This window comes from Pholcus phalangioides, unplaced genomic scaffold, assembly GCF_987345545.1.
Source record: "Pholcus phalangioides strain wild (caught in Gottingen) unplaced genomic scaffold, Ppha-v1.0 ptg000039l_1, whole genome shotgun sequence".
Classification (NCBI taxonomy): Eukaryota; Metazoa; Arthropoda; class Arachnida; order Araneae; family Pholcidae; genus Pholcus; species Pholcus phalangioides.
This window is the reverse complement of record NW_028301625.1, coordinates 3156371-3179648: the sequence shown is the minus strand read 5'-3', so window position 1 is coordinate 3179648 and position 23278 is coordinate 3156371. Positions and strand designations below refer to the sequence as shown.

The following is a 23278-nucleotide window of genomic DNA, read 5'->3' as shown; positions in this document are numbered from 1 at the left end:
ATCACTCAGCACGCTTCATCTGGCAGTCGATATTGGCAGTAGTAGCCCAAAAAGCTTCCCCACACACAAACTATTTCACACTACAATTCAACAAAGTGTAATGATTGTAGTTGTAGTGATCAAATGCCCAGAAAATATTCAGTGAAGGTATCATCACAGACATGAAGGTGCAACATCACTATAAAAATATTCCTGCATTTTGTATAGAGCAGTACAGAAGGCCAGAACTACTTTTCGAAAGCAGTTTCTCTAAAATCTTATTGAAGACCTGCGTTCATCATACGTGTTGCCCTTGCCCAAAAGGAAACGTTTGTGCGCCCTTGATCATGTAATTATTCAAGAGCGATCAAAATAATAGTAATAAATAAAAATAAACCAGTCTGATGTCAGGTAACATAAAAATGTGAAAACAAAACTGTTAATTTTTGCATGGGATGTGCAACTTCAACATGCGATGAATGTGCAAGAATAATGAAAAAAAAATTGCTCAAGCTCATCATAAATTCCACTTATCAGTAAGAAATCAATATTTATTTGACAGAATCATATCATAGACTTTTTCATACTCAATTTGACACCCTTATTTTACATCTTTGTCATATTATGGGATCACTGAAAAATGTTTTTGCACTGAATAGAGTAAATGTATATTAAATCTTATTTTTACTGAATTACATAATTTTTTAGCTAATTTTGAAGCCCATTTTATATTCATAAACAAATATAGTTTTCCTTTATGAATACGCAATTAAACAACATTGAGTAATTATAGGGTAATACCCAGGAACCGACAATAAATTCTTGTTTTCGCTATGAAACACTGTTTTTTTCACAGTTTGGGTCAATTTGACCCAGTCCGCAGTTCTAGGTATACCAAAAGTGCAGCAGTTCTAGTATTAAAGTGTGTTCCTGGAAAATCCTTTCCTAAGGAAGTATAGAAGGAACAGCACAAGGACACATGCTTCCCCATAAAGACAATCAAAAATATAAAAAGAAGGGATTTTTTTGAATGAATTATTTATACAGAGAATAATGGAGGTATTGAATATTTTGAAGTATTTTTTTTCCAAAATAACTTGCACAGTCGAATTACATTAATCTCTTCATGATCATGGGTGTAATATTCCAAACACCAGTGAAATAAATTCAAACAAGTTGTCTGTGTTTTCTTTCCTCTTTCTACACCAACACAAAGTTTTATAGTAACCCTATTATCTACAGAAGTTGCTTTTTTTCCTTTGTTCTTTATGTAATCCTGTTAATGATTTTTTCCTATGTATATAATTTATCTTTCTACTATACACATGTAAGAGCAAAAGAAAACACTTAGGTGAGGGTGAAAAGAGGACTAAAAACCTCTCTTATCTATTATACTTTTTCCTTTTATATTTTTTTCTCCTTCTTACTTTTTTAACGTGCAGTTAGGTTAGGACAAGGTTACAAGATTTATTGCCAATTCATTAAAGAGAGATATAATTCAAATTTCTTGCTAAAAGATTGTACCTGTGAAGTGGTTAATATGACCACCAGCTTATATCTAGAAAAACCTTTTTTTACAGTCTGCACAGCAGCAAGATGGTCTGGAAGTTACACAATAAGCTAGTGTAAGGTTACATTTCTCTAGATGCAAGCAGATGGCAGTCTATTCAATAGTTGCTGAAAAGTGTGAAGTTGAAGACCTATAGAGGGAACAATTTAATATTGAGTGGGCCAAAATGTGATTGATTTGATGGAAGTCTACAGAATTGGGGGAACGATGATCTTGGTCATGCTGTTCCTACAATATTCAGAAAGTTTAGGGCCACATGGTATGCTGTTTTGCTATTCTTAAAGATTCCATGTACCCTAGGAAAAACAATTTATTGATGTACATTATCTGTGAGGATGAATTCATAACCATGGTAGTTGAAAATAGCTTTAAGATGTACAGGCAAACATAGCTAATTCTAATGTTAGGAATCCCTCTTGAGTTTCTTATTCAATTTAATGTGTGTGAAATGACCTGATTAAATTGATTTTCCCTCCTAATGTTTTGGATAATCCCAGGTTTGATTAAGATTATTCATTTGCAAAATGTCTCTTTTCTCGCTGACTTTATTCCATAATTAACTGAACTTTTCTAAAATACTTATGTCATGAAAATATTTAAAAAAATTGCAATCAACCAAATCTGAACTTTTTGTTGTGGCTGTACGTGACAACCAGTGCTTTTGTTACCAGTCCCATACACATGCACTGGCTTTTGTCTTCCTGCAAGCAGCTGGTGTTTTACCAGATCTTGGATGACTACATTAGCACCTACCAATGGCAAATGTTATTATTTAAGGAATATGAAAGTTTCTATGTGAGTGGTAATCAACTGCCCATAAGCAAAACGTTTAAAATCTGAAGTGCTGAACTCAATCATTTGCCTGGTAAAATGTGTTTCATTTCTAGGTAAAATACAGCCTGTATAGTTATTATTGTTTGATTATTTTGAAATATCCATATAGCATAGCAATATTTTCCACCATTTCCAAACAAGATTCATGCCTCTAGTTTAGCTCTAGAAGAAAAAAAAACTGTGGTAGACTTATGGATGGGGACATTGGTGAATTAAAGAATAAAGTCACGTTGAATATTCTTATGAAGAGGTGAAAACCCATTTATGACAGCTAACAGGGTTCACCATTGTTAAGCTCAAAAATCAAATTTTCCATTCTCTAAATCACCTTGGAGATTTTGTACATTGTTTAAGAGCATTGAAAAGAAAACAAATGAAAATTACAAATGAAATAGTTTTCGTGATTGGTTACGTTTTATACAAACACTAGTTGCAACAAAAAGGAAACTGGTATAGTAAGTGATAGGAGTGTTTGAAGTATTTAGAACTTGTGGGTGCTTGTCTTGATCTTTAAGTAGGAAATTTTGATTTCTGAATCAATTCTGTGGGTGCTCAGACCTATGCCATAAATTACAGTGCATGCTCAAGCACCCACAGCACCCCTGGCTCTGATGCAACTGTGGTAAGTGATAATATTCAGTAAATTATAAAGCTACCGGAGTTTCAATTTTTTAGTAAAAGCATAGTTATCCTAAATTCAGATTTAGGTGAAGAGGTGATGAGAATTTTTTTTAAAGATTCCACAGACTGTGCAAGTGTTGGAATAGGGACCTCTGTTGCTTTCTTAGATTCATTTTTATCCTCCTCTTCATAAGAATATTCATTATATATATATATGTGACTTCATTCTCTACTTCTTCACTAATGACGGCATTCGTAAGTCGTACCAAAATTTTATTTTCTAGCGATGAACAAGCGTATGGACCTCTTTTGGACATGGTGGAAAATGTTGCAATTGATATTCTAAAATAAACAAACAATAATGCAAGAGAGACATAAAACTTGAACAAATTTTACCGGAATATAAGCTGGGATTTCAGAACTTTTTTTTTCAGAACAATTTTTTTTTACATTCCTTCTATGGAGAAGTTTATTGCTACACACACAATTTTTTTTTGTATTTCCTTAGTAATAACATTTACATCTTACATTGACAGGTGCTAAAAAGTCACTCAAGGTCCAATAAAACTCCAGCTTCCCACAGAAAGACAAAAACCAGTGTGCATGCGGGACTGATAACAAAAGCATTGCTTCTTACTAAGCAAAAAATTAAGATTACTGAGCCAAAATTAAGATTTTTTTTATTGTAAAGTTTTGAATGTTGGCTACATATTACATTCAAGAAAAGATCAGTAAACCAAGGAATAAAGAAAAGGATGACTAAAAAATAGTCAGGAATTTTGAGAAAAGAGAACTTTCAAAAATGACATATCTAAATAAGACTTTGAATTATCCAAAACACTATGAATAAAAAATCAAATTAAATAGGTAATTTCAACACATTAAGCTGAACAAGAAACTCAAGGAAATTTCCTTAAATTAGAATTAACCAAGTTCAAATTAGCCATGCTTACCTGTACTAACTTGAATGGCAAAATGCTATTTGTTTAAGGGAAATACATTTTAATAGTATGCATATAAATTTATTCATCACAGAATTTTTTAATTTTTGTTTTTATATTGAAGGTGCACTGTGTAAATATAAGAGTTTCTTTGTCAACTAAATTTACATCATTAAAAATGATATATTCATTATCTTTCAAAGGAGATAAAAGAAAACCAGATAAGTATACTCAGTTTTTGTCATTTGTTTTGACGCAGTTTGACTTAGTCTGTACTTGCGTCAAAAAAAAAATCAATCCAATTCTATATACAGTTTCTTAAATATTTGAATAAAAATATTATTTTTCTATCAAAAAAAGCTATTTGACATATTTCTAAAATCCAATATGCATACACAGTGCAACTGAACTGGAGCACATCTGCACATTTTTATGAAGTCTGGAAAAAAGACTTACTTGGTATGCCAGACACCAACTTCAAAGGCCTTAGTACTCTAATAGCTCGTAAAGTTCTCAAGTCTACATCTATGTCTTGGGGTACAATGAATGTAATAAACCTGGAAAGAGGGGAGGATATCTACACTATACTACACTAAGGGAATCACAAATGCAATATCTATCAAATCTGGGTCATTCAAGTCACTATCGGATACTACAATCCACACTTTTGGACAGTGCTACAGACTATATCATCAGGTTAAAGTGCTTCACAAGCACTGGGTATTAGTTTCACCAAAATGACTACAGCAAGACAACCTGCATTTTTTACATGCAAAATCATAAAAAATAAAATATGTAATAGCAAATACACAATATAGTTTAAGATTTATTTTTATTGCCAAAAATGGAAAATGATTATATATAACTCAGAAAAATATTTAAAAATTTCATCTTCCATTATATTTTAAATTTTTCTAGCACTGAACAATTAAATATATAAATAAATAAATAAATAAATAAATAAATAAATAAATATATATATATATATAATATATATATAGATAGATAATGGGAAAGTAATGAAATTTGTGAGACATATTGTCAACAGCACAAAAAAAAAAAAATACAGTAAAAATTAAACATATTCTAATTAAAATATAAAGTCCCTGAAAGCTGAGAAGTTATTTTGGAGATGGTGTAACTTATGGAATGAAAAAAAGAAGTAGGGCTTTCTGTATACTACATTCAAGTATTCAGACATATGTGATTATCAGCTTAAGTGAGAAAACGAGTAACAAATTTATGTAAATTGTTGACATTTTCTCAAGAAGAAAGAATAGTTTGACATCCATACATTTAAATGGTTTCATTGTTTGGAAATAGAAGTTTTGAAGAATGTAAGAATTAATGTTTGATTCTAAAAAAAATTCCAATTTCCAAAAAGCTATATCACTTACAGACAATTTAAACAGTCCAAAAATCAGCAGTAGTTTATAATAGATCAAAATAAAGCATACTATATAACTTCATGAGACAAACACCAAAGAATCTCTATAAAGCACTTTCATTTTGGAAAAGAAACTAAATTTTGTATTAAACTTACTTTTTTTAAAAGAAGCGATACAACAATGAAAACATGTGATACAAGGTAAATTAATTATTTGGTATGTGATGTGATTTTACCAGTGTATATTTACAAGGTGAAAATGAGAATGAGTAAACTAATAAATCACATAATGGATACCAAATGATTCAATCACATATTTCATATGTTTTCATTGTTGTGTAATCCTCTTAGGGTTGTATTCCCAGACATGGTTTTAGATTGTCTATAGTCACAGTTTTTAGATAAGAGATTGACATGAATTGGTTAAAAACCTAAATTCAAATAATCCATGTTGATCTCCTATCCAAAAATTGTGACTATAGTTTAAACCATGTTGGTGAACATCACCTTCAGAAAAAAAATGAACTTTTTTGTGCTCTTTCAAATAACATGACGAAAGTTTATGCCACGTATAAAACTTTTGATTAATCACCTTGGTGCATCTTACTTGAGAAAAACTTTTACGTGGAAATCAGACTTAACAAAGTTATCATTATAATGGGAGAAAAAGAAAACAAATCAGAAATGTTCATACACTTTCATTAATATTTAAATTGTTGTATCTCTATTTAGAAACATTGTCACTCATGTCTTTAAATATAGTGATACGTAAGGACATTGTGCTATGCGGAATGCACTGCTACACATTGACTCAATTCTATAAACTACACAATCAGTCTACTGGTTCTAGAAGGTGCTACTTCAGAATATTGTCTAATCATACTGCAACAATACATGAAAAGGAGTGTATGCTCAGGAAGACTTCTTCTAAAGTGTTTGTGAGCTACAGAATAAAAGATAGTACTGATTTCAGAAGGAGAGGCTTAGTGAAGGGCCAGTCTACAATGATTGAGGGATATGAGTGGAGATTTGTCTCCGGTAGTGGTCCTAATCTTAACTTACTTGGTGTTCGAGACACAAGTTTCAGTGGACGTAATACTCGGAAGGATCGAAGCATGCGTAAATCTAAATTTTCACTTTCTTCGGCCGTTAGATTTATCATCCTGAAAGAGCAAAATTTTGCTTTAAAATGCCGGAAAAATCTAACAGTGCAGAGAAAGGGAATTCCTCTTATTTTGAAAACCCCCAAAAATAAAAATGAAGCTAAAAACAAAATAATGAAAAGGTATGTCTGGTTAAACTAAAGCATGTATAACATCAGAGTGAAAGGACATCCTTTGGAAAGAAGCATCATGGGCGAACTCAAGTTACCTCTGGAACAGTAAATATTTATTAATATAAATTCAGTTTAATCTAGTTATTACTAAAGATTTCAAGTTATATTGACACATAATGCCTGATATAATATTAATTTTAGCTGATTTTATCAATGGTTTGTTAAATTTGGATATCAATGTTATTGGTGTTTAGTGAATATTAAAACATCAATTCTAATTTTAATTTGCCTTGTACGTTTGGGAATTGATTCACAGAAATATTTTCATAAATATTTTTGAAGTCCAGGTGTTCTTTTCAGGCAGGGCAGTGGTTATCAATCAAAGCAGTATAACAGTACAATCCCACTCCATACTAGTATGAAAAATCAGCAGTCAGAAACATTGTATTGAACGAAGAAAACTACAACACCCATTTTGAAAACTTCACCATTTTCTCTGCAACAGCTAAGATCATACACAAGGAAACTGACTTTTTACATTAATGGGTTTTAAGTCCCTTTATTTGGGAAGGATTTAATGATACAGAATGTGAAATATTACAATAATGAACTATTAATGCTCCTTTAACATTCCCTTCTTTCAAAACATCTTTAAAAACATATCTAAAGGCAGAGCTTAACATTAAGGTTCTTGAAGTGGTTGAAAACTACATAAAACGTATAAAAATAAAAGGTATCTCTGAAAAAACGATGGTAAGCAAAGCAAAACTGAATTGTTAAAATTTCTAGGCTCAAAACAAGTAAAGGGAAAAAATTTATCTGTCCACCAAAAACTACTCAACTCTCTGAATATTCCCCCCCCCCCCCGCTCATAGCGCTTGATGCAGCTACAAGAGCAAAGTAAGGCAAGGCCATGTGATTGATTTGGTGATCAGATGCAAAAACATTTGTATATCCTGGTCTTGGAAAGTAGTACTGAAAAATCAGTTGTGAGTGTAGTGGCACCATCTATTATAGATAGGGCCAATCAGCTTTTGCCACAGGGTGCTCTCATTTTAGAATCATAGAATATGATAAACATAGGTATGAAAAACTAAAAAAATTGAAGTATAAGTAACAGTAATAATAAGAGAAATCAATTAAAGCAGTGTCTTATGAAAAGTTAAGGGAAAAAGTTCACATAAACCTAATTTACCAGTAGGGTCACTGTATCAGCAGATCAGTGATTCGGGAAATGATGCACATGCACAAGGTTGAAGCCCATAATACATGTGCATGGAATTAAATTTTGTCAAATGTTGTCTGAGTTGCCAGGCTACTAGATTAACATTCTACATTCCTATATACAAAGTGGTCATAAAATTACTTTTTCTTTAAATGAGCCCCTAGAAACTGCAATACTTAGGCATTCACGGTTATGGTTGCAGTTAAATAAATTCTACAAAATCAAATACAAATGCAAACACAAAAGCCTCAACAGGCAAAATGCCCAATGAGGTGGGTGAAAAAAGATTCCCATAAAAAAAATGGATACCTAATATAAACAAAATACAGTGACTCAATATAAAAGCACATTTACTTGATAATTTAATTTAATAATTTGCTTAATAATTTAATGGCTATACACTTTTTTTTATCACAATGTCATCAGCATGGTTCAAAACCTATTGAAAGTTTTCTTCATTTCACAGTAGAATCGTGTAGGAGAACATTAAAGAACACAAATTTGGACAATATAACAGGTGGGAAAAAGCAGCAAGAAACTGAAAACCAAAAGCCTTATTGAGGAATTCTCCATAAGGGTAAGGCTACAAGATGTCCTCCTTTTTGGTGTCATTTCAAGTGTCTTCCAACGTTTTACAAAATTTGCCCTTTTGTCTTCCTTTTCAGGTTTCTGAGATAATTTTTGTTTTTTTCCTGGGTAAAATAATTTTCACTGTGAAACATATATATCTCTGGTTTTTTCATGCTTTGAACAATCACCATCAAAATTCCCAGAATACAAGAAACCAAGATGCCTCCAAGCAGTGCATCAGATGCTACATATTTTTATCACGGCTTAGCTTGCTTCAGGATAATATGAAAAAGACAGTCTCAAAAAAAGCTCTGGATGAACAAAACCACAACATTCATTTTAAGAATACCATTGTTTGCTCACCAATAGGTAATACCATATACTGAAGTGGAGAGAGAGTTCAGGTATTACCACTTCTAGACAGAAATAAAGAAAATAGGATGCAAACACACACTCATTGCTGGTTCCTATGGTGAAGTCGTCTCTGGCAGAAAAGCAACGCTCTCAAAAGGAATAAAAACCTTCTAAGGGTAGAGAATGAAAACTTTTCACGTTGCTCCAGGCAAAGTAATAAAACTGAGCGGCCTGTATGAACAATTCATTATAAGTGAAAAAAATGGATCGGTATTTGTTTTTCTTTAATGGTTCTATATTAGTTTAGAAAAATTATTGCCGCAGCGATTTTTTGTTAGTATAGTGGATTTTAGCAATTTAATAATAATAATAGTAGCAATTCTTTGTTAGTTTAGTGGTGCCATCTGCTGTTAAAATTGGGGAAAATGACCTTTCTAAGGGTAAGCGCATTCGAGCATCCTTCTTTCCCAGTTTCTGAATCTGGTAACCCTATACAGTTAGTCCTCAGTATTTGCGGGGTTACATTTTGAGAGTTCCCTGCGAATACGGAAAATCTGTGAATAACCCAAATCATAAAAATTGAAGAGAGCAGGGCAAAGAAGAATCGGAGGTGGCAGGGAGGGTTGATTCTCTGCAATGATTTCTGAAAGTAAATTGTAATATCTTATTGTCATTTCTTTTTAATTTTATTAAATATGTTGGAGTACATCGACAAATAAGATTAAGAGATTAAGGCTTCATCTACCAAGAAGAATCAGTATTCTACATCTACATGTAAAGAATTGATATTGCCATATGTTATTTTTTTAATAACATATTTAAGCTTGTGAAACCCATCTGCTAAGTTGCTCATAGTGAACTTGATCTTCTTCATGACTGTATGGTTTTGGTTTCAGATTGAATTGTATTCAATAAACTGATTAAGAACAGGCTCTATTTCATTTGCAAGTTTAGTTCAGTGACCCAGAGGGCGTGGTTGCACTGGAAAAAGCTCCGGCCACGAAAGCCAAGGGAACAGGAAAAAAATAAATAAAAAATTTAATGGTTAAAAAAAAATAGGAAAAAATAGTAGTACGTATTTGCAACAATTCCAATGATAATCGCTGAACAAAGTGGGTCCCTCCGAAGGGTACTCAGGGGTTCTGAAGGGTACCCATTCATTGTTTCCTTCTTTATAGCTACCATGGCTACAGCTGTGACAGAAATGACATTAGCGATGGTGTAACTAGTTTATAATTTCAAACATTTAATATTCTTTGATTAGCTGCACAATTATCATGTTATTGAGCAACACGTATAGTGAGCCTTAAATGCTCACACCATATCCTGATCAAGCAGCTGGATAATATGTTATGTTATAAGACGCATCCTGATATCTGAATGGTAGATTCCTTGATGTCTTAATGATGTGAAATCGCAGTAATTGACTTCGTTTTGCTGTACATAGTCAATATGCTGGAATGATCTTGCAAAGTTTTCACTTTCTTTTGTCTTTCAGAAAAATTTTCAGAAACGCTAGAAAAGCCTGGAGAGCTATCATTAACACACACAATTCATATTTTGTTCCCATACCAGGAAAAAAAATTCAGGAACAGTATTTTCTCAAAAACGAAAAAACGACTGTGAATACGGAACCGCAAATACAGAGGGCCGACTGTACAAGGGTGCTTTCACTGATGCTGACATATCAACAAGATATTTTGAATATCTTTGAACCATGTGTCATCGAAATAGGAATATACAGAATTTTTTCAAGTTAGGAAAAGCTTGAAGAATTTTCTTGGGCACTGCAGATTCCAAAGAAAAACCATAGCCAGAAACAGGTTAGAGACTGAGGGGTGGCCAAGCAAATGTAAAATGCCAGGAATAAGTCTGTGACTGAAGTATTTTATTTCAGACCCTGGTACCACAAATGTGTGGGTTTCTTTTCTCCCTGTATAATTTTTTCTTTTGACCTCAGGGAGTCAAGTCCTGACTTAAAGGATTATGTAAGTTTTGAGTTAGAAATATGGTGAACTTTAGAGGCTTTCATCAGTGGGCAGCACCTGAAGTTGAACTTTCAGGGGGTTTTAAGATGACTTTCCAGGGCAAGTGTGATTCATTACACAAAATTTAGCAATAAAATTCTGGAAAAAATTGTATGTAAAGATGAATACACCTTGCATCATATCTTGGTTGAAAAAAAAAATTGAACAAAGGGAATTATTTCTTCACAAAAAAAATAAAAATTTTGAAAATTTGAAAAAAAATTAAAAGAAAAGTATTTGGTGACATTTATGTTTTTAAATACATTTTTGAGTATCAAAAATGCAAAAAGTTTTTTGAAAATTCCAAAAAAATGAATGCTCAAGTCTGAAAGGGGGATATGCTACTACTAATTAAGTAATTAACTGTACATGCACATTGTACACATTCCTCTGTGGAATTTCTAATGAATCAGTGCATGTTGGAATGTGTTGTGTTAGTGGCAAATGAAGATGGCAAATGCTTGAATTTTCATGTAATGTAAGTATCATGTCAAATGCCTGCCTGCTCTCTGAGGAAAAACTTTTTCAAATGGGAGAGTTGCTTGCATTCGTGCCTCCAAGTTGGAGAACCATAGAAAACCAGCTTCAGTTCACATCCACTGTGCTGCCAACTGGGTTCGAACCTGCATCCTTGTGATGAGAGTCCAATACAATGCCCACATGGTAGCACAGTGGCTGTATGCTGTATATTGCAACATGCAGCAAAGTACCACTGTGGATAGACACGAGGTTAGATTTAGTATTTTTCTGTTGCAATGAAGTCATTGAGCATTTGGCTCAGCATATTTAAACTTCTATATTACATGCTTTAAAGATGTCTATATAATACCTTATATGCAGGATGACATATTGGAGGAGTCATCTCCAACAAGTTTGGTTTGTCTCCATTGTTTGGTTTCTTGATGCATTTCTTACCTGCTTGTCGTCTAAACTTGTACTCTTTAATGTTCTGCTGGATTATACCCTATAATCTAATAGTCTCACTGATCGGTTTGCACTCAGTTTACTGAAGACCAAACATTCTCAAAAGTTTAACTTAACAACTACAGATGTACCTAATAAAACTTATGTTTCAAGCCCGCCTTAAGATTAAGATGCCATACCAAAGAATAAACAATGGGGCACATATTACTTTCCATGTGATGATTGCCCTATGGGTTACATAGGACTGGAAAGGAGATCCATAAAAACAAGATTAAATAAGCATAATAAGTATGCTCTTTGTGTTAAGAATCAAGAATGAGGAAATCTATTAATGACTCTCACTGCTGGCAAGAGGGCCACAGATTTCACAAAGAAAGAGTTTTTTTAAATATAAAGTCAATGGCTAATTTAGACTTCTATGAAGCACATGGAAGGCTTTCAAAAATATATCAGTAAAAAATAATAAATGAAGATCACTGATTGCATCACTACGGCTTAGGTTTATTATGAGCAGAAATTAAAAAAAAATTAACATAGACCAATCAAATAGCTCAATTTCCCAAGCAACCAATCAAAACGTTGCATTAGACTTACACGCAGGCTCTCAGCTTTATTTTGACCCTGAGGTTTGACTTGTACAGACACATTTTTTCCCCACTGAGCAACCGGGAGTTAAGATTTGGTAACCAGCCCAAGTGGGATCTCACGTTAACATGATAGTGATTATACTTTTACTCTTAAGATGGAAACCCCTAGTGTGTCAAAATACTTGAAAATTCTGTATTTTTTTATGCCAGTGACTTCTGAGCACTATTGGGAAAAGGTTTATATTTACTCTTCCAGAAATTAAATTACTTAATAGTGAGACAAATTTGTTACTCATATTTCAGCTGCATAGAAAAATTCTACAACTGCTTTGATTCTGTTTAATTAAAATCCATGTTTGGGAAATAACTGAGTAAAATTGGTTTGACTCTTCTTAATTTGATGACAAAAACTTGACTTAAAATTATGGCTACAGAAAGATTTTGCAGTTAGCATAATGCTCAAACATTTTCAGAAAATGCTAAATGGGAAGTTAAACTCGATCCAATAACCATGTCATCCACTAAGCAAAATTTCCACTATAAAAGTAAAAATAAGATTTAAACACAATATATTTATTAAAAATAATACAGTAATAAAATAAAAATAAAAACAGTTATTTAAAACTGTGTATTTTACAATTCTTTTATTTGATGGTTGTTCATTTGTACCAATACCTTTTACTGCGCATTCAAACAAAGAGTGCTTTAAAGCTTTTATAAATTCAAGACATCATGTAATACTAGATTACCATATGCAATATAGAACACAAAAGGCATGTGCTGAGGCTTCACCATAAACATAGCATGTGATGTACTCATATAGAAACATCCTCTCCACTTGTCAATACAAGATTCATCGAAAGACTGTGGAGACAAGTGGAGTCTTCGTGACTGAGTTTCGAGTTTTGTGAATTCACGAGCTATTAGTTGATTGTTGACGCCGTCCATGTACGGTGCCTTTCAACATATATATACGCTCCAAGGTTGAAATATTCTATCTGCTTCCATAGCTTAGATGGTAGAGCACTCGTCCGGCAAGCGAGAGACCGGGGTTCGAGTCCCCGTGGCGGCAGTGATGAATTTTCTTCCTTGTAATCTTCATCTCCACAAATAACCAGTCTTTCGATGAATCTTGTATGTGATGTATTGTCTATATTCAATTAAACACAGACATCTCATTGACCAGTATTTACCATTCAGTTCAAATCATACTATTATTGATGATTAAAAGTTCTTGGAACAATGTTTTTGAAAAAAAATGTGCTAAAAGAAAAGCAGAAAAAATTTGAAGATGTTTTAAAAGCGTTCAAGAAGCTATGATTTTTTTTGAAGGAATGTGTGATATTTAAAATGAAGAGGATTTGCAAATTTTAATCAAATTTCCGAAAAACTAGTGAGCATATTTTAATGAAATTTGGCATTGATACACAGGCATATAAAAGAAAAATTTTATACTATACAACAGTCAGTATGCATTCATGGTCCACAGTAAAATTCATCAGAGTTGGAATATCTAAAACCCATGTTGCAAGATTGAACATAAAATGACTTTAATATGGGTATGGTACCCTCTCACAGTATTAGGAGTATTACAGAGCAATGCCATGCTAGAAACAAAGTAGTTAAGTAGACCATGTGGCAGTCACTTCTACTAATGCAATAATTAATACATCTGACTAATATCCTCTCTTTCAAGATAATCATGAATTAGATAAGCTCTATGTGAACAAGTTGTTCATGAAAATGAACCTATGCCCCTGAAAAATCAAACATAGGATTGTGAAGTCTCATCTCTATACCTCTAAGCAGTTGGGGAGCCTCTGTCAAACACATGGAGAGGTGTGCTGACATCCAACATGATGTATGCTCAGATCATGACATCTCTGCTGCCATAGCCATCCCTCTCTGATGTTGGAGAAAAGGTACTGGTCATAGTTTCTCTAAAGTTTACATTGAAATTCAATGTCCAAGCTGAATCCGACTATTCTGTGAAGAGAACATTACCCCACTGAAGTCTTATGTGGTCTGCACCAAGCTAAACCTCTCCATATGTTTGACAGAGACTCCTCAACTGCTAGGAGGTATAGGGATAAGATCTCACTGCATTATGTTCGACTTTTTCAGGGGCACAAGTTTATTTCTATGGATTTGGTTAATTTTTATGGAAAAAATGCTAGTTCACATAGGGCTCATCTGATCAATGAATATTTTGAAGGTGAGGATATTTGCTGGACGAACTGACCAGTCAGAATTCCCAACCTAAACCTAACTGAACATGTCTGGGAGGATCTTGGGACAGCAATCCCAGCTACGAGAACCATCCAGGGTATAAATGCCAAATTTTATCAGAAAATTGACAAAATGTGAAAATTCGTAATTTTAAACACCAGGGTACATTTATAAAATATTTTCTCATAAAGATGAAATTAGATCCTACATCACCAGTTTTTCTTCATTTATCTTAAAAGTTTTATATATAATTTCTTTTACTTTATGAAAAATATTTAACAAAAAAGGAACTATTTTAAGGTGCCTACTACCTATTGAAAGGCAAATTAGGGATTTTTCAGGATCTCTTCTTGTCTAACAAATATTAATTATAGCAGTTTGTCTTTTCACACAAAATCTTTTTTATCCCTGGAAAGACAAATTACTATGATAGAATAATAACAGGGGTACCAAAATGCTGGTCCATGTTGGTATTTCAATATAAAGTCAGACCTGCAAGATTAGCAAAGCCAAAACTGAGCTGGTGTCTTCCAGGAAGGAAGAAAAAACATTACCAATTATAACAATGCATTGCCCCCAAAGGTGTTTGCAGATAAAAAGATATTTTGTTGCAAGATTGGAAAGAGTTTATGAAAAAAATAAATGTTTGATTGAAAATCAGTTTAAAATTTCATTATACATGTACCTACCCAAAACAGTTATTACTTATAAGTAATAAAAATGAAATAGAAAAGCAATACTAAATCCAAGGGGCATGAGAAAATTTGATTAAAAATGGGAAAATATATTATATGTTGTATTTTTTTTTATTTGTTATAAGAGGCTGACTGTATATACAGGGTATACTATAAATAGTATAAATCATAGATAGTTTAAAAATGCATAAAAATTGAAGGAATTGGTGTATATATATTTGAATGCAGTTTGCGAAAAAGTTATTTTCATGAAGAGGGTGGGGTTATTTTAGTGAATAAAAAAAAATATTTTAAATTTATGTCCATAGAGGGGTGCTGCACAAAAGCAAACCACTGAAAATAAGCAAATTAGAGTCCCATAAAATGCATGGTGTACAATTAACAGCTCATTTATGAATTTTCTTGTCACTGGTGCTTACATAAGGTTTTCATTGTGATGTTGGCATTGATGGATAAAGTACTAATGGTGAAGTTGTGTTTTACCTCAGCCACGAATCGCTCACCAAAGCTTTATGAATGTTTCGGAAACAGAAGAGATTGAATAAAGGTTCAGTTTCAATCACTCACGCCGCACTTTCGTGCAGCGCCCTCTACCGATAAAATATGTGAGGAAAAACTCTTTCACAAACTACATTCAAATATACTGATCCTTTCAATTTTCATGAATTTTTAAAATATTTACAAATTTATGGGACACATTGTATATTAAGACAAATATAAAAAGCTTTCTTGGTCACCCGGGGCAGGTGCACACTTTGGCGCCCCCATGTAGTATTGAAGGAGAGATCTGAGAATAAATTCTGCACCCCCTCCAGTCTAGGGCATGAGGCCCACCTGTTCCCTCTGGTTGCGGCCCTGTGTGTGTTCATTTATGTGCACAACTTTCCAGTTCTGACTTGTGTATTTTTTTTTCTCCTTTTAATCTTTAATATACATGTATATATTTCTTTTAATTTAGTCGAATGTGTAACCGTGCATGCTTCTCACCTGTGTTTATTATTATTTTTATTTATTTATTCTTTTTTTTTCGTTTTTACTCCCTCTTTGTGTGTGTGTATATTTATATATATATATATATATATATATTTTTTTTTTTTCCATTCATGTATTTTATATAAAACAAAAATTTAACTGTTCATCTTCTTTGCTTGTAATGGGGCAATTGGCCCTAAACAATAAAGATTATTAGATTATTTCAAATATAAAAAGCATCACCAAAAAACTCCAACAACAGCAACCACCCAGCCAGCAAAATGCATGGGTGATATCAGCAGGAAAAAGAAGCAAATTCTCATTTTTTTTGTCAAATTATTCACTTTTTTGTCTTTCACAATGTCAATAGCTTTGTTTTTTTTTAATAACTGACAAACTCTTTTTGTGAACATAATGAAAATTGCAATGAGGCTCTCTATAATGCAGCAGTGTGCTAGTCCAGCCAATATTCTGGCATTTTCAGACAGGCTCTTTTAATGAGAGTGAGCAAGAGGAAAAAATGTCACTGCATGTTGGTGCTCAGAAGTTTATATTATTTAAATAGGTTTTTTCCGATGACCTTATAGCAATCTAGTGATGTCAGTTATCTATCATTGTTCTGATATATGCCAAATTAATGAGAGTCTACCATATATTCAAATGCATACTAATATTACAATAGACATTTCAAAAGTAATTCCATTCTGTGGCCATAAAGAATGAAGAATTGAATTAAATAAACTTGATGTGCATATTTATTATGCACACTGAATTCAAGTGTTCCTGTGAGTATGTAAATATAATATTTTCACTAGTTTATTACCTCAAAATATACCAACTATATTTTGAGATCTGGTGCTTTTGGTGGACTTCAATGTGAATATGCACATTCACACAGGACTTCAATGTGTACATATTTAATGTGAAAGTACATAAAAACTTATATAAATTGCACTTATTGTAATTCCATCTCTTTAGAGTATTTTTTTATAGTAAATACTGCATATATTTTTTTCTAGTCTAAGGAATCAGTAAATCTGAATGTTTTTTTGTTTTTAATGGTTGGTCATAGAAATCTTCAATTTTTTTTTTCATGAGTATAATAATTTAATTTCAAAAGATACAAGATAAGATATATGGTAGAAGATTTTGGGTATAAGTTACAAATTTAAAGATTATGGAGGACTCTAGAATGAAAATCATGTCAATGTACCCAGAGGAAGATTTATGACTCTGTCACCTGTGGGCTATTCAAATTGTTTCACTTTTTGCTCATTCTAATTTATTGTTCTTGACCACCAATTACTAAAATGTGCTGCCCCCAAAACTTGCTGTCCTGGGCTATAATTCCCTTAACCCCACTGAAAATGTCTCTTAATATACCCTTTCAATGATTATTATTGCACTTTTCCACCAATTTTGGCAATGCTAAAGATTAAACAAACTGTACTATATTTTTATTTATTTTATAATATCACTTTTATTAAATAAATGAGTGATGCATTGAAAGCAGTATAAAAAGCATGTCTTTTAATTTTTTTTGGGTGATTGAGGTACTATCTAAATTGTATTAACTCAGCAAGCCATGGCAACAATTTTACATATATAAACAAAAACTGGATCAAGATTTTTCTCAAAATTTTTTAGTTACATTTCAGTTTACACTGCAATAACAGTAATAATATAATTATTAAAAACAGAGTAATTCACTATTTCTCAGCTTTCAGGTGTACTGATGGTTTATGCAACTCAAACTGTTTTCCAACTGCAGAGCATATAGTGACCTCAGAATCATTTCAGAAATGATTCAAATTAATAAAATTTGAATCTTATTACAAAACAGTATAAATGCTGATGTAATTTTGTTAAAATGTATTTTAATAAAATAATTTAAAAAAACAATAAACACCAAAATGTGGTAATTTATTTGATACTTATAACTAAAATTCACTAAACTGATAAATCAAGCTTTGTTTCTTTTATTCTTTTTGTCATAAGGGTGGATCAAATGAAAATAGAACAGGAGCCACAGAATGAAATGACATACTTTATTTCAAATGTAATCTCCAAAGCTACACAAGCACTTGTCCCACTGTCAGTGCCATTTTAAGAGCATCATGGGCCCCTGGGCCAAGTGATTTTACTGAGTCCCTACCTGGAAAATTCTCAAAAAATGCAACTACTTCTCGTTTCTCTGAAGCCTCCTCTTCTCTTGAGGTCCCGGGACGTGCCCAGGTGGGCCCATGCATTAAGCCGGCACTGTCTACTGTTTCACTAAGCAGTGAATACCTTGCTTGTAGATGTCTCTTGGCTGAGATTGGAGCCAGTTTTTAACATTGACCTTGACTTAGCTGTCTCAATAAAAACAGCAATCCTTCAATGCCTTTTCAGTGACCAAAAATTTGGAAGTCACATAGTGATAGATCTGGGCTATATAGTGGCAGGGCCGTCTTAAGAGCATCATGGGCCCCCGGGCCAAGTGATTTCAGTGAGGCCCTACTTGACAAATTCTCGAAAAACTCAACTGCTTCTCATTTTTCTGAAGCCCCTCTTTTCTTGAGGCCCCGAGCCGTGTCTGGGTGGGCCCATGCCTTAAGACGGCACTGTATAGTGAGTGGTTGTTCCAACACTGTCCACCACAACTTTGCCAACATGTTCTGTGTAAGACCAGCCGTATGTATCTGCCCGTTATTATGCAGCAAAACTACTTCAGAGGACAAGAGGCAAAGTCATTTGGACTAGATTGCTATATTACGTTGATGTGTTTTTTTCAATCAGGAAAGACAGCTTCTCCTTAAGTTCGCTGGACCGTGGTTAAATGATCAATGCAGCAAAGTACTGTAGCTCAAATTCAAGGAGCAAATGTGGGCCAAACTCCCAGTTAAAAAGTCTACAATGATGCAATTATTCAACCATTATACTTCACTCACAGTTAGAAAAACTGATGGCAGATGGGGCGGCACTACACATAACAAGCATTACACAGAAACAAACTTCACATCAGGTTCACAACACGTACATGCATATTCCAACATGTGCAATTCATTAGAAGTTCAGCAGAAGAATATAGACAAGGTGCATGTCTGGTTTAGTAGTAATAGTACTGCAATACCCTGCACCATTTGCATGCATCAATCAAAGCCAAACAACCTGGCCTGTTGTCATCTGAAGTAGTTTTGCTGCATGACAACACATGGCCACAAACGATGCTCTTACACAGAAAACGTTGACCAAGTTTCAGTAGATAGTGTTGGAACACCTACCATATAGCCTGGATCAATCATCATGTGACTTTTAAATTTTTGGTCTCCTGAAAAAACGTTAAAGGGTCTCAGTTTTCGCTTGGACAGCAAAGTCATGGACAATGTTCAAAATTGGTTCTAATCTCAGCCACAGGACTTCTATGAGCAGAGTATTCACCCCCTGGTCAAACAGTGGGACACACGCAAGTGCTTGCCTAGCTTCAGAGATAGCATTTGAAATAAACTATGTTATTTCATTCTGTGGCCTGTTTTGTTTTAATTTGATCCACCATTATATAATGAATTGAATATGTATATTTGAATATGATAGACACTACTGTCAATCACAATAGACATAACTGTTAGTTAGTATCACTAGTGTAAGTATTTTCTTACGAGAAAAATATTAATTAAATTTTTTAAACCATTGGGAAAAAATATCATAAAAACAATGATAAAGAAAAAATTCAGAACTTACCCTGTTACAACTACAACAAAATCCATGATATTCCAAATGTTTCTTAAATATGCCCCCCGATGTAATATAAATCCTAGAGCTAGAATTTTCAACAATGCTTCTGAGCAAAAAATTCCTAAAAAGTATGGCTCTGTTTTCTCCTATAAAATTGTACCAAAAATACAAATTAAGTTTATGCCAGAAAACACACACACACACACACACACACACATAATCATAAAAATAAATTTACAATGTATATAGAAATACAGCCAATGCTCGTTTTTATGAACCTGTACAGACTTGTGTGATAATTAGTTCATAAAATTGAAAGTTTGTAAATGGGAGAGATGAAAAAAATGAGTTGGTCACTCATGATTATTTGATAATTTACAAAAAAAAACAAAAAACAACCACTTATTTTTTGTTTGTTTCATCCCAACATTTGGTGGGTGATTTCAGTAATCAATGATTTTAGCTTTCGTTCTTTCCTTTCTTTGGTGACAGTTGTATTCACAGCTGCACTTTCTCTGCATGGTATCAGAAAAATCAGACTGTGTCTTTTTTTGGATTACTACTGCCATCCATCTGACCTTTTGAAATCCTCCAAGTTTAACTTTGAGGCAAATAATTTTGCTTGTTGTTTCAAAAGGTTTCTGTCGAGATTGGAGTTTTCACCTCTCATTTTCCTCAGCCCAGCAACAAGTGCTGTTTCGAGCTCTGGAAATCTTACTTTTCCGAAATATTTTCAGGATGGTGGAACGCCACTGGATCCAATTGCAACAGAAACAAATTTTTGCTGATCTTTGATTAGAACTCAATGTACTTTATAGATTCCTATACATTTTGACAATTTCCGCCTTAGTAAGAGTTTACCCATTAATTTTTTTCCCATTTACTGTCAAACACAAAATTTTCCGTTATGTTGAAATTGCGAAGAGGAAAGTAAGTGGAAAAATAGTTGGTTTGATCAACTCCAGTCTCAGAAATTGCATTATCAATAAACTGTAGGCAGGGCCGGTCTTAGACCAAGTGGCGCCCAATGCAAAAGCAGTAGTCAGCGCCCCCCCCCCCCCCCCAGGTGCAAATCGTGTCGGAGGAGTAAATTTTTGCTAGTCATTTCTTGTCCTATAAAATACGGGACAGATTTATTCTACCATATTATCAGACTCTTGGTGTGGTGATCGTCCCCATCACCCCCCCCCCCCACCCTCTTGGTTGGATATTAAGGGACGAAGAAGTAGGGAAAGCTTTCTTCCTAGAATGGGATTACTGCTATTCAACTTGTAAACAAGCATAAAACCCAACTTGTTTGGTTTAATTAACAGATTTAAAAACATTAAAAAAGCAAAACAGCACACATTTATGCAGGGTACTCATCCAAAGAATTTCTTCTTCATACTCATTTTAATTGAATTTTATGGTCAAATATGCAGAGTGCAGGCATCACGTACGGGCTAAGCTGCTAATAAAAGTGGTTAAATTACAGTGATATTTCCGTATGATTTCTTTCATTTATAAAACTTCATTTGAAATTATCCCTTCAGACCCAGTACTAAGGCCGGCATTACACTATAAAAGTTTTGTAAAAGCTCTTTGATAAACCTTGAAAAATTCAACCAATAAGCGTCTCCGTTACGTTTGCTCAAATGTAACCGAGACACTTATTGGTTGCATTTTTGAAATTTTATAAAAGAAATTTTATCAAACTTTTATAGTGTAATACCGGCCTAAGAAACAGAAGGGGCAGGTAAACACCAGCTAAAGCACCGGGACCTGCAGCTTGGTCAGGCTCCCCTAACTATTCTGAGGCAACTTGGGCGGTGCCCCGAGCCGAATGGGGGGGGGGGGCACTTATAAATCCTCCTTTTTCTGAGCATAACTATTTCAAGGAGACTCCAAGAAAAGACTGCTCCCGAGAAAGCAGGCTACGGCCCTGGAGAAGAGACAGAGCTGTCTTGAGAGCATCATAGGCTCCAGGGCAAAGTGGTTTTTCTAAGGCCCTACCTAGTAAATTTTAACTAGATTTCATTTTTGTGAGGCCCCTCTACTCTTGAGGCTTCCGGGCCGTACCCGGGTGGGCCCATGCGTTAAGATGGCACTGGGAAGGGGTTGTTTTTTCTCTCTGTAGATTTTTTTTTTTAATCTTGGGCAGGGCCGTCTTAAGAGCATCATGTGCCCCCGGGCCAAGTGGTTTTTCTGAGGCCCTACCTTGTAAATTCTAGAAAATTTCAGCCGGATCTCATTTTTGTGAGGGCCCCTCATCTCCTGAGGCCGTCACTGAGTGCGTTAAGACGGCACTGACCTCGGCTTAAATTTCAACGATAACGCACAATTCTTGAAGTTTGGGCTGAACATCCCTGATGTTAAGAAAAGAATATCTAAAGCGAAAAGAAACAACCGCACGTTTGTGCATACAGGTTGCTATAAAAGGATTATGCATAATCGCCGGTAAAAGTGATAAATGTTGTGAAATTTATCGAACTTAACGAGACGATTGGTGATTATGCATTACCGATTCAACGCATTTACCGTAACTATATTTCTTCAGTTTCAAAAAATCTCATTTCGAATATACGAAGACACATACACGAAATTTCTCTCATTGGAAATGGAATTGCCGCTGTTTGTTTTGAATACGTGAGGTACACTACTTTATTTCCATATTTCAATGGAAGTCCCTATTAACCTACTCTATTCTGCTGCGTCCGTAGATCATACGTTTAAAAAAATTACGTTTAAATAAAAACAAAACGTCGGAAATGAATTTCTTATTGTGAATCGAAGTTGCATGAAAAGAGTCTAACTTCGAAGTGGCTTTAGTGCGAATAAACCACTGCGTCTTATCTACGGCTTCATTTTTTTCCCGAGAGAGGTTTCATTAGTATTAGTTATAATTACATTGGTAGATTTTTCAGATTGGGTAGATGCCAGTACAAAAATTGACATTTTCTCTATAAAACCGTGTTACACAACACCCCTCTCTTCCTTTTGAGAGTGATTTCATATTGATAAATGAAATTTTCTCTCATGTGGGTTATATACCGCTGCGAACTATACATGGTGCCTTTTTTCCCTCAAACTAGCGAAGGTTACGGATTATAAGCAGCAAAATTCAATAGGTTTTGTTTGATTCTTATTCAAGATTAACGTCGAGGAAATGACTTACCTTCAAAATAACTTTCTTTAAGATGATTAAAATTCTTACAAATGTTATAGAAAACCAATACAACAAAAATTAAAATCGACAATTTCACTATTAGGATCACCAGATTTTCATTTCGATCGAATTTATATTGTGGTTTTCGGCTCTTCTTGAAAGTCGGTTGGAAAAAAAAAATCAAATTGAATTTCTCCAACATACGTTCCTCATTAGTTTCTTGAAAGG

The 23278-nt window shown here is 33.8% G+C and overlaps 1 protein-coding gene across 1 annotated transcript in view; it reads right to left on the bottom strand.

Annotated features, from left to right (window-relative positions):
* The window catches only part of LOC149065463 (voltage-dependent calcium channel type A subunit alpha-1-like), a 426448-nt gene that overhangs the window by 368030 nt on the left and 35140 nt on the right, over positions 1–23278 (bottom strand). Inside the window, exons 2-3 of the mRNA XM_089253992.1 lie at positions 19912–20051; positions 4402–4502 (exon numbers count right to left, since the gene is read on the bottom strand). Coding sequence (XP_089110118.1) covers positions 4402–4502; positions 19912–20051 — 241 coding nt within the window. The remainder of the gene's footprint in view (positions 1–4401; positions 4503–19911; positions 20052–23278) is intronic.